This window comes from Silurus meridionalis, chromosome 18 (assembly GCF_014805685.1).
Source record: "Silurus meridionalis isolate SWU-2019-XX chromosome 18, ASM1480568v1, whole genome shotgun sequence".
NCBI classification, from domain to species: Eukaryota; Metazoa; Chordata; class Actinopteri; order Siluriformes; family Siluridae; genus Silurus; species Silurus meridionalis.
The window spans coordinates 27,880,521-27,895,520 of NC_060901.1; the positions used below are offsets into that span (position 1 = coordinate 27,880,521).

The window sequence follows — 15,000 nt, forward strand, 5'->3', positions numbered from 1 at the left end:
TGGTGGGAACAGTTCTCTTCACACACACCGCTCTGGAGATGCTGCAGAACTATGACAGGTACACACACACACACACACACACACACACACACTGCTCTCCTCCTTGGCTTTCTATGTACAATAATTACTAAACGACTTAATTACGCGTGTGTGTGTGTGTGTGTGTGTGTAGGATCCAGGCAGCAGTGGAGAAGGTGGACTTGTTGTGGAGGCATGTTTTTTCCAGCACTTCTCTCAGTCTTCATGTCCTCCAGCTTCAGAGAGACACACAACAGGTTCACACTCATAGACCCTCTCTCTCTCACACACACACACACACACACACACACACACACTCTTCTCCTTCACCCAAACACACTCCAGTTTTACTCTCATCAGTTCCAGACCCAGTGAGACGGAATCCCATCATCTGTCTGAACTTCTTCTGTAAAGTGTGTTGTGTCTCAGGTGGTGTGTGAGATGGAGCAGGTGATGCAGAAGATGCAGAAGTTTACACCTGAGAACCTCAGAGACGCAGACCGAGCCGAGACTTTGCGTTTGGACTTCAGCACATCCGTCTACACGCAGGCCGAGGTAAACAGGAGAACATCTTCACGCTCGGCTTCCTGGGATGATGAACTGAAATGCTGATGGTGTGTGCGCGTGTGTGTGTAGGCACTGGTGCGTCGTGCCGAGGAGATGTTGAACACCGTGTCAGAGATGGACGTGTTCAGACAGAGAGGTGAAGAACATCGGTGGATCAGCGAGCTGGAGAGATGGACAGATCAGCTCCGAGCACTGATGCTGATTCAGAGCAGGAACCTGAAGAGCATCTGCACCTTCCATCACTCCTACCATACAGTACACTTCCCTTTCTTCATCTGGTTGCAGTTAATACACAAGTTCATCATTTCTCCAGGTTTCTGTGCAGAAAGTGAGAAGTTTTGAGGAAGGATGGAGGAGATTGGAGGAAGTAGGGTGGTGGTGGTGAAGAAGATGGTGGGAGTTGCAGAACAAGGGATGGTGGGAGGCAGAGAAGAAGGACTGGAGCAGGACATTGGGGGGAAATGAGGGTGAAGAGTGGCGGTAGAAATCAGATGGATTACAGGAAACCAGGAGGTGGTTGATTGAAGGGCTGAAGAATGAGGATGGGTGGAGGTGGAGGTGTGAGGGAGAGGAGGTGGAGGTGGGAGAATGCGGGATGGGTGGAGGTGTGAGGGAGTGGAGGTGGGAGAATGCGGGATGGGTGGAGGTGTGAGGGAGTGGAGGTGGGAGAATGAGGATGGGTGGAGGTGTGAGGAGGTGGAGGTGGGAGAATGAGGATGGGTGGAGGTGTGAGGAGGTGGGGTGGGAGAATGAGGATGGGTGGAGGTGTGAGGGAGAGGAGGTGGAGGTGGGAGAATGAGGATGGGTGGAGGTGAGGGAGAGGAGGTGGAGGTGGGAGAATGAGGATGGGTGGAGGTGTGAGGAGAGGAGGTGGAGGTGGGAGAATGAGGGATGGGTGGAGGTGTGAGGAGAGGAGGTGGAGGTGGGAGAATGAGGGATGGGTGGAGGTGTGAGGAGAGGAGGTGGAGGTGGGAGAATGAGGGATGGGTGGAGGTGGGAGGAGAGGAGGTGGAGGTGGGAGAATGAGGGATGGGTGGAGTTGTGAGGGAGAGGAGGTGGAGGTGGAGGAGTGGAAATGGTTGGAGTCATGGTGTTGGATGTCTTGAGTAGATGTACAGTGTATATTGAGAGAAAGTGTGGATGATGGGTAGAATGGAAAGAAGGATGAAAGTAAAAATAGCTTGAATTTTCTCAGGTTTCTGTCTGTTTGTGCTCAGATCCAGTGCTGGTACCATGCAGCGGTGTGTGAGAACTTCCTCCAGGACCTGCTATGGAGAACCTGCTCGAACACACAGGACCCTGAGGAGAGTTCTCCCTCGCACCAGAGTGACGTCTTCTGTGTGATCCAGGAGTTTCTCAGGTTGCATCCTCCTCCTGAAGCGGATGAGCTAATGCAGCTAGCACAGCTGTCTCATCTCATACCTGATGCACATCTGGAGGGTTCAGGAAAGCAGCTTGTGCAGAGGTGAATGTTCTGAAGGAGCGTTAAGTGGAAGATCATTTTTTTTCTTCACGTTCTGCTTCACACCAACGCTCTCCTCGTTATTTCAGGTGCACGAAGTTACGCAGGCTGTTGCTCGCTCCTGCTTCCGCGACCTTCCGTGACCTTCAGCAGGTCCTGCAGTGGCAGTACGAGTGTCTGAAGTACAGAAATAAAGCTGCAGGTTCAGCTTGTGAACTTTATCCTGGAAGCAACGTGTGTGTTCAGAGTGTTCCTCCAGACTCTGACGTCTTGCTGAAGCGTGGTGCTGATGATCCTCCTGTTCTTCAGCCTGGAGTGAAGCCACCTTCTCTCAGCTCCTTTGATTCTGGTTTTGATGGAGCAGGACATCTTGAAGCAGGGTTTGGGAAAACATACCAAGATGAACCATCCAGACCAAAATCTACTCATCTCCATGTCCGTGAGGAGAACGTCTCCAGCCTATCTCTTGGAGCTCCAAGTATCTGCATTGTTCCAAATGCCAGTGGAAAGACGGTAAACCTGGAGATCACAGTGAAACGCTCCGCCACGCTTCCTAAAAACCCCTGGCTGAGTCTTCCTGTAGATGATCTGGAGAATTGCTACACGGTGATCATCTCTCCAAGCCAGAAGACCACCAGAAACTGTGATCAGTTAACACAGACCACCGAGACGAGCCTGTGCGAGCTTCAGGATCAGACCACTGACTGGAGCCCCATCCGCAACGTTCTCTCAAGCACCGTGACTGATGGAGGGCATGAAGCTGAAACATCGGAGAACGTGCCCACGCTTCTGTGGGACTCGTATGACCTCCGTGACCTTGGGCATGACTCAGATAGCATGTTGCTTGGAGATCCAGAGTGTGAGTGGGAAATAAAAGAGCAGAACAAGCTGAGAGCTGTGGAGGAGACACTGAGCAGAGCAGCTGGAATCCTGCAGGAGGAGGAGAGTGTTCTTGATCAGGAGGAGATCCTGGATGTCCTACTGGAAACAGATAATCCAGAAAGATTGTGGCCTTCATGGAGCAAAGCTTGCCAGTTTACACAGATGTCCTCCAGCGAGTTTGCTGAAGCAGGTGTGATGGGATTGGAGGAAGATCTCGCCTCTCTTCATTTTGGATCTCGTGGTGATTTGTCTCCGGAAAGTTCAGGAGTTCTTCAGAGTGGTAGTGATACTCCATCAGAAACAGGGTCTGACTCACTGATTCATCTTGAACTAGGAAATGGAGGTCCTGAGAGAACTGGGCTTTTGAAGGAGATAGAAAATTTGAAGGTCTTGGAGGAAAAGATTCTTGAGGAGAACCTGAAAATCGGGGAGCTGCGTTGCTGTATATCTGAAGAAAGAATGTCCCCCCAGAGCCTCAGTGAGGACCGCAGGAGGTTCCTTGAGAAACTGGAGCAGGAGAAGCAGGAGGTGGAGGAGATGGAGAGGAACCTAAGCAAGGACTTGAAGAAAAGCAAATTGAAACGTTCGAGCAGAAGTCAGAAGATAGTCATGTGTTCCGTTATGGGGAAAGCTTCAGTGTTGAAGGAGGATGAGGTTCTTCTGGTGAACTGTAGAAGGTCGACACATGAGGCACTAAATAATCAGCAGGCATGTTTAGAAGAACCCACCAATCCAGTTGTAGACGATCATGCTCCTCACAAATCCTCAGATCCAGGATTATCGGTAAGTTCTAAATGTTCTAATGTAGCTGCAGATTCTTCAACTAGTGACGCACGTTTATCTTCTCAGGATCAGCAGAATACTGACTCTAATGCACCATTCATGTTCATGCCGTCTCTCATGAGTGGTGGATGTTCTGTTGAGACAAAAGAACAGTCAGAGTGGGTTTCTTCAGCCACAGATATTTCTAATGCTCAGAGTTCTGCTAATGGAAAACCAAAAGATCTATTGGATCCTCCTGATCTCAGTAAAGAAAAACCGATGCACTCTGATCCTTCAGAGAACTTTGAAATATCTGAAAGGTGTCCTGAAGTTCACCAGGTGGAAACTTTAACATCAGAGGAAACAAGTCCTGCATTTGATCCTGGTGGTCTAACCCCACTTCCTCGATCTTCTCCAATAAACCAGACTTCTTTGGCATTGATTGTTGGCCCAAAACCAAAAGAATGCAAGAATCCACTATGGAGAAGGTCACAGGTAGAGCATCACCAAAATAACAACAATAACAACCTTCACACTCTGGACCATGGTGCTGGTTCAGACGAGGTATCTGAAGAACCTGTGAGCTGTGAATGTTTAAAGAGATCTAAAGATCAAAACCCAGAGGTCTGGTGTGAGAGTTTGAACAACGAGGTGGATCGTTATGCTGATGGTGCCTTCACGAGACGTGTCTGTAGATCTCCGCTCCAGCAACAGTTTCAGATCTGCGCTAGAGAGGTTAGGACATATCTACTCTACTTTAATATCTGGTTTTGTGATCTTCACAATTCTGGAGCGAGGGTCTGAGCAGAACGTTTCTGCTTCTGATCAGTAAGTGACATGATTTCGATGTGTTCTGGTTCATGTGTGAAGCTCTTGATGTTCTTTTTCTGGTGTGTGACTGTAGATGAGTGATTATCAGACCCCTGTGGTGCTGGACACCGGGTCCAGTTTGGTGAAAGCAGGATTTTCGGACCAGGACCTTCCCACCTCCATCTTCCCCACCGCCATCGGCCTGCCCAAATACGAGGTAATGTTCCTCAAGCTGCTGCGAGAACCTGACTGAAGATGATATTTAGCGATAGAACGGTAACGTGGAGGATGCGAGCTTCCTGTACTGGTTTGGTTCTCCACATGGTTCCTCAGAGCAGAAGGAACATCAATAGAGCGTGTGTGAGATGGTAAGTGATTTTCCTGTGCAGGAGGTGATGAGTGGGCGTGTGGACAGAGGTGTGTACGTGGGACATGACGCCCAGCGCATGAGGGGTGTGTTAACACTTCATTACCCCATGAGGAACGGTGCAGTGTCCAACTGGGATCAGATGGAGATGGTGAGGTTCTTCTGATTTTACTGTTTGCTTTAAGAACCTGATGGTCAGGAGAACGTGTGGAACCTGCTGTTTTTGCTACTGCTGAGGTGTGTGTGTGTGTGTGTGTAGATTTGGACTCATGCCTTTGAGCAGTTGCGTGTGTGTAGTGAGGATCACCCCGTGTTGCTGACTGAGGGAGTGATGACCACGCAGGAGAACCGCCAGCGTTCCATCCAGCTCCTGTTCGAATGCTTTAATGTTCCACTTGCGTATGTGGCCATGCAGGCGGTCCTCGCTCTGTACACAAGCGGCCGCGGTACACACACACACACACACACACACACACACACACACACCCAATACCTCAGTGGTTCTAAACAGTGTGTGTGTGTGTGTGTGTGTGTGTGTGTGTGTGTGTGTGTGTGTGTGTGTGTGTGTGTGTGTGTGTGTGTGTGTGTGCGCGCAGGTGTGGTGTTTGACTCCGGAGACGGTGTGAGTCACAGTGTTCCTGTGTTTGATGGTTATTGTTTACCGCACGCTGTTCAGCGCTTTAATCTATCAGGACGCGACGTCACGCTGCATCTCCAACAGGTACAACCACCATCTCCACCATCACTGCTCACACCTGCTGCTTTTAGTCCCGGAAGTAAGTAAGTGTGTGTGTGTGTGTGTGTGTGTGTGTAGTTGCTGACGGAGCAGGGTGTGTGTATGCGGACGTCAGCAGAAATGGAGATCGTGCGTGAGATGAAGGAACGGTGCTGCTGTGTGGCTTTGAACGATGAGGTGGAGCTTAGCGAAGGGGGTGGAGCCTATACACAGGTGCATTACACCCTCCCTGACGGACAGGTCGTCTCCTTGGCGACGGAGAGGTTCAGGTAAGCGGTGAAGAGACGAATAGGTGTGAGGTGTTGATGTTGGAGTTGATGTTTGTGCGTTTGGAACGTTCAGAGCGCCGGAGATCCTGTTCCGCCCCGAGCTGATTGGTCAGGATTATTATGGGATGCACGAGAGCGTTTTCAAGTCGGTTCTTCGGTCGGACGTCGACCTGCGCAGGGAGCTGGTGGAGAACATCATCCTGTCGGGTACATCACCTGAACATCAGTAGAAATTCTGAGCCCCAGTTCTCTCTGGACTGAACGTGTGTGTGTGTGTGTGTGTGTGTGTGTGTGTGTGTGTGTGTGTGTGTGTGTGTGTGTGTGTGTGTGTGTGTGTGTGTGTGTGTGTGTGTGTGTGTGTGTGTGTAAAGGTGGGAACACGCTGCTGTCTGGACTTCCAGACCGTCTGCAGCAGGAGATCAGCCGCCTGGCTCCTGCAGGTCTGGGTGAGAAGGTGAAGGTCACAAGTCCTCCAGATCGAGATTTCTCTGTGTGGAGAGGAGGAGCTATTCTCGCCAGCATGCCGACCTTCTCCTCCGCCTGGATCAGCCAGGATGAGTACGAGGAGTTTGGACCTCAGATTGTCTTCAGGAAGTGCTTCTGAGCTGGTTCTGCAGGAGCTTTTAGCATGAGGAACTTCCGGAGGAGCTTCTGATTGGGGAAATGATTTCACACACTTTTGAGGGACGTGAAGGAGATTTCTGATGCAGATGGTCTTCAGGAGGGCATGTCTGGAAGGAGATTTCACTGTGAGGAACCTCTTGTGAGAGGTCCTTCCTGAATAATTTTGCTTCAAGGTATCTCTGGAGGCTTTTCTTTTCTCATCATAAGGAATCTGGAAGGTGCATGTTCTTATGAAATGGAGACTGTGAGGAACACATTCCTCCTGTCCCTGCCTCACTCTTCTTTAACATGTGCTTTGGAGTAAGGAGTTAAAGTGTGTAGACCTTCTCCACAACACTCCTGAACACACTTCACACCACCTTCTTGAGGAAGTGCCCTTACTAATCACATCAACTCCTGATTACCTTCAGAGTTTGACTCTACGCCCTGTAAACCATCAGGAGCTTGTGGATCTCGCAGGTGTTTCTCCTGCACGCTCTGAAGATCCCTCGGTTTTTATGTTTTTATATTTCACTTCTCCAGAACATCTTATAAATATCATATAAATATAAATAATAAAGGTTGAAGGTGTGAGGAACATTAGTGAGAAGAAGCTGGAAGTGTTTGTGTGCTGGTGGTGCTGTATAGGATTCTGGGTAATGGCCCCAATCTGTGAATGAGATGAAGGATGGTGTTTAGAGATGTTCCTGCGTACACACACACACACACACGTGCACTAATGTGTGCGTGTGTGTGTGTTTGGGTTGATCAGATGGTGGAGGTGTGTGTCGTGATGTGACTCAGGACTGGTTCTGTACGGTGACTAGCCGATTAGCTAGCATGACCTCCCCGTGACCTTTGATGACATTGTGTTGCTGAGATGTTTTAACGTTTTGCTGTTGATGGTTATTTTCACTGTGTGTGTGTGTGTGTGTGTGTGTGTGTGTGTGTGTGTGTGTGTAAAATATTCACCAGGGTTGAAGTGTGAGGTGTGATGAAGTAATGTGACTGCAATGTTCACCAGAGGACGATGGTCAGAGGTCAAAGTAGAGCGAATCATCTCCTTCACCAGATGTTTTATTTTTCCTGTTCAGAATCCGAACTGCTCACCGCCGTGTCTGTGTTTCTGCAATCATGATTTTAAATAATAAATATTTTAATCCTAAATGGTTTCCGGTGTGGTGTTTATGATGGAGCATTAGCATGTAGCTGTACCGTGCACTAGCGATGGGAAGATTGACATAAAACCAGATTTATTCGTATATAATTAGTAAACAGCCACGTGAATGACGTATCATTACGCAGGCTGAGGCGTGTCCTGAGATTCACAGAAAAGTTAGATTAACATGGCAGAGGCAGAGCTGCATCTTCCTGCAGACACAACAGGAGAAGGGATCTGAACATTACTGATGAATTTCAGAACAGAGCTGTGTGTAGTGTGAGTGCCCTCTGCTGGAGATCAGCGGTACTGCAGCAATGTCACTGAGACGTTTCCTATGGAAGATGAAGATGAATAAACACCGAGTCATAAACAGTTATAACCCCTGCACGTGGCCTTGTAACCCCTGCACACAGTCATAACCCCTGCACGTGGCCTTATAACCCCTGCACACAGTCATAACCCCTGCACGTGGCCTTATAACCCCTGCACACAGTTATAACCCCTGCACGTGGCCTTGTAACCCCTGCACACAGCCTTATAACCCCTGCACACAGTTATAACCCCTGCACATGGCCTTATAACCCCTGCACACAGTTATAACCCCTGCACACAGCCTTATAACCCCTGCACACAGTTATAACCCCTGCACATGGCCTTATAACCCCTGCACACAGTTATAACCCCTGCACACCGCCTTGTAACCCTTGCACACTGAGTTTTAACCCCTGCACATGGCCTTATAACCCCTGCACACACTTATAACCCCTGCACACGGAGTTAATACCCATGCACACGGAGTGCTGTGTACGAACCAACTGCAGTCGGAGTTATTCTGTGTGTGTGTGTAAAAGGATAGATTTTAAGCTAAAATCCCAGGGAACAATTACTTTTAAGTATAATGACGTCACTTCACGAGACGTCTCTACATGAGAAACTAATCACGTGTGAAACTGGTTCTAAAATTGAAATAAGGGAAAAAATATATTTTTACTTTGATTAAAAAAGCATGACTAAGAGTCACATTTTTATGCTGAATTTTTGTATACGGGCTTTTATTTTGAAAAAGGCGGCCATTTTGTTTGTGCGCGTATATGTGTGTGTTATTTCCGGTTTGTCCAGAGCGTGCAGGCACACGTGTGTAGAGCATTAAGAGTGTGGAATGGCGCAGACAGGAGGTGTAGTGTAAGTTCTTCTTCTTCTTCTTCTTCTTCTTCTTCTTCTTCGTGAGGTAGACAGTGAAGTTATAAATACAGTGAGGTCACGTGATCACTGAACGCTTCGTGTCCACGGTGTGAGATGTGTGAGATGATGTTTATGGTGGTGGTGATGGTGAAGAAGTGGAGGAATGAGGAGGATGGAGAAGAGCGAGAGAGTGAAAGTGGGGTGAGTTCTGATCTTGGTGATGGTGGTGTTTGTTCTCCTTCACAGGAAGCCGAAGACGAAGCGTTCCAAGCGCTTCCTGCAGAACCGAGAACCCAAGCTGACGGAGAACTGGAAGAACACCATGATCATGAAGGGAGGGAACACGAGTGAAACCGTCACACACGCCCTCAAAGACATAGTAAGTGTGTGTGTGTGTGTGTGTGTGTGTGATCTACTCAGGCTTCTTGTATATGGAGTTCTGAATTGTTCCTGTGTAGGACCACAAATCCATCTGGTGTGTTCTGATGTTCATTTCTTTTTCAGTACGCGTTAAAGAAACCCAACGCTGTTTTATACAAGAAGTGAGTAATGCACCTTCCACACCTTCTCCATGTTCCACACCTTCTCCATGTTCCACACCTTCTCCATGTTCCACACCTTCTCCATGTTCCACACCTTCTCCATGTTCCACACCTTCTCCATGTTCCACACCTTCTCCATGTTCTACACCTTCTCCATGTTCTACAGTTCCTGCACCTCCTCTCTTCACACTAGAGCTTCACATTTTCACCGCAGACGTGTGTATAACGTGTGTGTGTGTGTGTGTGTGTGTGTGTGTGTGTGTGTGTGCGCACGTGTAGGAAGAACATCATGAGGCCGTTTGAAGACTCCACATCAATGGTAAGACTAGTTTCTTTACACACACACACACACACACACACACGCATGTGATCAGCATCACACCCATAACCCCGCCCCCTTTCCCCCCACCAGGAATTTTTTTCGAAGAAGTCGGACTGCTCGCTGTTCCTCTTCGGTTCCCACAACAAGAAACGTCCCAACAACCTGGTGTTCGGTACGGAACCTAAACCAGGGCACGGGGGGGGGGATGAGTTCAGACCCTCGCTAGTGCACATGGTTATAACCTCTTATAACACCTGCTGATTGATTGATAACTGTGATGATGCGGTTGAGCTCCGTCTGTTAAGGGACACGTTTTCTGAAAGGTGTGTGTGTGTGTGTGTGTAGGTCGCATGTTTGATTTCCACGTGTTGGACATGTTTGAGCTCGGCATTGAGAAGTTCACGTCACTCATAGACATTAAGGTGAGACACACACACACACACACACAGTTACAGTGTGAGGCTGACTTTAGTGTGTGTGTGTGTGTGTGTTACAGAATGCTAAGTGTGCAGAAGGTACGAAGCCCATGTTGGTGTTTGCAGGTGAACAGTTTGAGACCGATAAAGAATACACACGCCTCAGGAGCGTCCTGACAGGTAACACACACACTCACACACTCTCACACACACACACCCCATAATCAAAAACCTAATTGAATCTTCTCCCCCCGTGTGTGTGTAGATTTTTTCCGAGGCCCGTGTGTACCTGCTGTGCGACTCGCTGGTCTCGATCATGTTCTTCATTTCACTGCTCTGGACGGGAAGATCTACCTGCGCAGCTACAGGTCAGTGACCATGTGACTGAGGCCACGCCTTCTTCAGCTGGATTATGGGAATATTTAATCACTAAAGAGAGACCAGGTTCATTCTTCATAACTGTGTGTGTGTGTGTGTGTGTGTGTGTGTGTGTGTGTGTGTGTGTGTGTCAGGGTGCTCCTGAAGAAGTCAGGGTGTCGGACACCGAGGATAGAGCTGGAGGAAATGGGGCCGTCATTAGACCTGGTTGTAAGAAGGACACACCTGGCCTCAGATGACCTGTACAGGACTGCTCTCAGACAACCCAAAGGGGTCAAGGTGAGTGTACTCATCACCTGTGTGTGTGTGTGTGTGTGTGTGTGTGTGTGTGTGTGTGTGTGTGTGTGTGTGTGTGTGTGTGTGTGTCATCATGGATTCCTCACTAAATATCTCCTCTTTTTATGTTTTTCAGCCCAAGAAGAAGAAGAACATCTCCCATGATACCTTCGGCACCAAATATGGCCGCCTGCACATGCAGAAACAAGACCTCAGCAAACTGCAGACGAGGAAGATGAAGGGACTGAGGAAGAGGAGGGGAGAAGTTGCCATGGAAACCGGGAAGACCAGATCACCCAAGAGATCTAAAACTCAGGAATAAAGATTTGTGTTATACAGGACATGAACTTTTTATTTTCTAACGTAATAAACCTCGTCTCACATCACCTCTGGAGCACATCTGGAGGAGACGTGTGCTGTATTTGAGTGAAGGTTCTGGTTCCGAATTGTGTTTTTTTGCTTTTGTTTCTTGCATCAATAATAAACTCCTGAAATGTTTCTCATCTACATTTACAGCATTTATCAGAAGCTCTTATCCAGAGTGATGTTCTAAAGTGCTTTAAATATCTAGTAATGAATAAATCTACACTGTACACCAGATTACACACTTCATATAAATATAACTCGAATTCTACAAACCTGGAAAGTGCTAATGTAGGTATTTCAGGAAGACGAAGGTCTTCAGTCGTCGCTTGAAGATAAACAGGGACTCTGCTGTACGGACATCTAGGGGAAGTTCATTCCACCACCTCGGTGCCAGAACAGAGAAGAGCCTTGAAGTGTACTTACCTCTCATTCTGAGAGAAGGTGGTACCAGTGGAGCAGTGCTGGAGGATCTCAGACAGCGTGGTGCAGTGCGAGATGTGATGAGGTCACTGAGGTAAGATGGTGCTGGTCCATTTCTGGCCTTTTTTAGTGAACATCAGTGTTTTGAATCTGATACGTTCAGCTACTGGAAGCCAGTGAAGGAGCAGCAGTGGGGTGGTGTGGGAAAACTTGGGCAGATTGAACACAAGCCGTGCAGCTGCATTTTGGATCATTTGCAGTGGACGAATAGCGTTCAGGGGAAGACCTGCCAGCAGAGAGCTGCAGTAGTCCAGTCTCCAAATCACAAGAGACTGAACAAGAACCTGGGCAGCCTGTGTGGACAGAAATGGTCAAATCCTTCAGATGTTGTAGAGAAGAAATCGACAAGCATGAGCAACATTAGTGACATGTTGGAAGGACAGTTCGTTGTCCATAGTTACCCCAAGGTTATGAGCAGTGGCTGAAAGGGAGAGCAGAGGGTCATGAAGTGTTATTCTAAGTTTCTGACCTGGAGATGAATCACCTGGGATTTTCCACTATGTTGTGTGTCCTCATTTGGACCACTAGATGGCGCTCGAATGAAAGCGTTTCTTTCCCACACACTCAGCAGGACGTGATGGTGAAGAACCTGCTGTGTGTGACGTGGAGAGAAGTTACTGATCTAAATGTGTGGAAAAAAGCATAAAAAGCCATAAAATACGGAGAAATGTGAAGGAGGATGTTTATTATTTGAATCCTGTAAATAAATAAAGAAACAGATTTACTTGAAAGCTGCAGCAGTTCAGCTGCGATTAAAGCGACGCTGATGTGTTTTAAAAGCATGAAATATCACAGGTTCTACTGTCTGATCTTTTTTCCATAAGAAGAATCAGAAGTGAGACGATCCTGCAAGTCATCAAAGTTCTGCTGGAGCTGTGGATCATTTCCTCTCCAGATGTTGTGCAGTGTGTGTGTGTGTGTGTGTGTGTATCTGAGGAGACGTGCTACAGTACAGCAGTGGAACAGTTAATCCTGTGTGTGTATGTGTTTATCAGGACACTGCAGACGGACAGACTGCTCGTCTGTGGCTTTCTTTTCCTCTGCTTGCTCCGAGTTTGAGGATTACAGGAAATAAAAGTGTAGCCGGGTCACTTCCTGCTGGGAGACGGAGTTCTGGAGCTTTTTCAGGTCTTTATAAAGAGGTGCTCCCTGTGACAAGGCGTTTTTTTTTTTTAACGATCGCCTCAGCTTTCCTCTTAACCCTTTGCTGAGTCAACATCTTTCATCTGTTCTCCATCCTGCCAAAAACCATTTCAAACACATTTACACACACCAGGACCTGTGGTTCCACCTCAGAACACATGATCTGATTAGAACCAGACATATCCACAGTTATAAACCAAGTGCACTACCGAGGGCCTATACGAATAACCACCGATATAACCACAGCTATTACCAGAGATAACCAGAGTTATAACCAGATATAACCACAGGCATAACCAAAGTTATAACTGTGGTTATACCTGGTTATGCCTGTGGTTATATCTGATTATAACTGTGGTTATACCTGGTTATGCATGTGGTTATATCTGGTTATAACTGTGGTTATACCTGGTTATGCCTGTGGTTATATCTGATTATAACTGTGGTTATACCTGGTTATGCCTGTGGTTATATCTGATTATAACTGTGGTTATACCTGGTTATGCATGTGGTTATATCTGGTTATAACTATGGTTCTGGCTGTGGTTATACCTCATTATGCCTATGGGTATATCTGTTTATAACTGGTTATTTCTGTGGTTATAACTGGTTATACCTCATTATATCTTTATGCCTGAGGTGGTAGTTTAGTGCTTAAGGCATTGAACTTTGGATCTGAAGGTCATGAGTTAAAATCCCAGCCACACCAAGCTGCCACTGCTGGACCCCTGAGCAAGGCCCTCAACCCCACAGCTGCTCAGTTGTATGAATAAGATCAAATGTAAGTCGCTCTGGATAAGGAGAAGGATTCATATAAATGCTTATATCTGTTCTCAGGTAACTCTACATGACTGTTGCTCACCATCACAGCAGGTGTGCACAGGTCAGGCAGATTAGATTTCTATAGAGATCACATGCAGTTCAACTACATGTTTGTATTATTATTATTATTATTAATAATAATAATAATAATAATAATAATAATAATAATAATAATAATGATGATAATAATAATAATAATAATAATAATAATGATGATAATAATAATAATAATAATAATAATAATAATAATAATGATGATAATAATAATAATAATAATAATGATGATAATAATAATAATAATAATAATAATAATGATGATAATAATAATAATAATAATAATAATAATAATGATGATAATAATAATAATAATAATAATAATGATGATAATAATAATAATAATAATAATAATGATGATAATAATAATAATAATAATAATAATACTAATAATACTAATAATAATAATAATAATACTAATAATAATAATAATAATAATAATAATAATAGTGTATTAGCGTGCAGGTTGATTTCTGACCAATCAAATCCATCAGTTCTATAAGGTATGCAACTCAAGCCCCGCCCACTCCGATACATCTATTTATACCTCATAGCGGCCCCCAGCGTGCCAGTACTAAAGCGGAGACCGGAGGGACTGAGTTCTTCAGATAGGCTCAGGAGAAACAGCATGTGTGAGAGAAACGGTCCATAGATTGTATTATTATTTTTTACAGCTGTAAACCAGGAGTTCTGCTGCAGGGACATTGTGTAGAAGTTTCACCTCGTTAGTTTTGTACCCAGTCCTGAAGGAGAGCTTCTACGATGACAGAAGACAAACCTTTGAATGAGAACCATGAAGTCGAAGCGCGCGAGGAGACCGAGCGCACGGTACCGGTCGAGGAGCCTGAAGTAAAACTCAACTCCGAGCACAACAGTTTGACCGACATGACAGAGCCTGAGGTGAGAGAGATGAACCTCGAGGAGAAGCGCCTGACCGAGCCGGAGGAAGTGCAGAAAGAGAACGGTGTAGACGTGGAGCTGCATGGAGCCGCGGTGGTGAAAGAGCACGAGTATGAGCACCCTGAAGGCGGCTGGGGCTGGGTGGTCATGCTCGCCTCCATGTGGTGCAACGGAGCGGTGTTTGGGATCCAGAACGCCTTCGGGATTCTATTCGTATATCTACTTAAGGAATTCGGTTCGGAGAACGATGACGATCTGCGCTTCAAGACAGGTATCACTTCACCTTTACCTTGAAAACGTGTCGTGTGGGCGCGTTATTACAGTGTATAATCGGTCATTAAAGAGTCATTGCTTCTGCTGACTGCAGACCAAACACCAGAAACATCACTTCAACACGGTGTATTACCTCAGAGATGCTCGGAGAAGTTCATCAGGGTGAACTTTACTCCAACGCGTGCACTGAAACCCCGAACCCTGCTCA

At 46.6% G+C, this 15,000-nt stretch overlaps 3 protein-coding genes across 3 annotated transcripts in view; all 3 read left to right on the forward strand.

The window, feature by feature from the left end:
* LOC124401623 overlaps positions 1-7,643 on the forward strand; it is a 9,147-nt gene extending 1,504 nt beyond the window's left edge. Inside the window, exons 3-15 of the mRNA XM_046874036.1 lie at positions 1-58; positions 173-275; positions 433-573; positions 655-840; positions 1,803-2,050; positions 2,137-4,426; positions 4,596-4,718; positions 4,891-5,019; positions 5,128-5,314; positions 5,465-5,589; positions 5,683-5,873; positions 5,947-6,080; positions 6,245-7,643. The exon at positions 1-58 is cut by the window's left edge and continues 101 nt beyond it. Coding sequence (XP_046729992.1) covers positions 1-58; positions 173-275; positions 433-573; positions 655-840; positions 1,803-2,050; positions 2,137-4,426; positions 4,596-4,718; positions 4,891-5,019; positions 5,128-5,314; positions 5,465-5,589; positions 5,683-5,873; positions 5,947-6,080; positions 6,245-6,477 — 4,148 coding nt within the window. The 3' untranslated portion in view covers positions 6,478-7,643. The remainder of the gene's footprint in view (positions 59-172; positions 276-432; positions 574-654; positions 841-1,802; positions 2,051-2,136; positions 4,427-4,595; positions 4,719-4,890; positions 5,020-5,127; positions 5,315-5,464; positions 5,590-5,682; positions 5,874-5,946; positions 6,081-6,244) is intronic.
* Positions 7,644-8,679: 1,036 nt separating this feature from the next.
* rpf2 (ribosome production factor 2 homolog) lies at positions 8,680-11,261 on the forward strand. Its single transcript, XM_046874028.1, has 10 exons — positions 8,680-8,820; positions 9,067-9,199; positions 9,325-9,362; positions 9,642-9,681; positions 9,775-9,856; positions 10,030-10,106; positions 10,181-10,280; positions 10,366-10,468; positions 10,613-10,757; positions 10,891-11,261. Exons 1-10 carry the CDS (start codon positions 8,798-8,800, stop codon positions 11,074-11,076), a joined length of 927 nt encoding a protein of 308 aa, XP_046729984.1. The 5' UTR covers positions 8,680-8,797; the 3' UTR covers positions 11,077-11,261.
* Positions 11,262-14,205: 2,944 nt separating this feature from the next.
* slc16a10 (solute carrier family 16 member 10) overlaps positions 14,206-15,000 on the forward strand; it is a 22,827-nt gene continuing 22,032 nt past the window's right edge. The window contains exon 1 of the mRNA XM_046874024.1: positions 14,206-14,790. Coding sequence (XP_046729980.1) covers positions 14,382-14,790 — 409 coding nt within the window. The 5' untranslated portion in view covers positions 14,206-14,381. The remainder of the gene's footprint in view (positions 14,791-15,000) is intronic.

Bases quoted from the DNA above. Each gene is read 5' to 3' on its own strand.
- rpf2 (XM_046874028.1), top strand. From the start codon at position 8,798: ATGGCGCAGACAGGAGGTGTAGT. The intron at 8,821-9,066 runs GTAAGTTCTTCT...TCTCCTTCACAG, and splicing joins GCGCAGACAGGAGGTGTAGT to GAAGCCGAAGACGAAGCGTT. The intron at 9,363-9,641 runs GTGAGTAATGCA...GCGCACGTGTAG, and splicing joins AACGCTGTTTTATACAAGAA to GAAGAACATCATGAGGCCGT.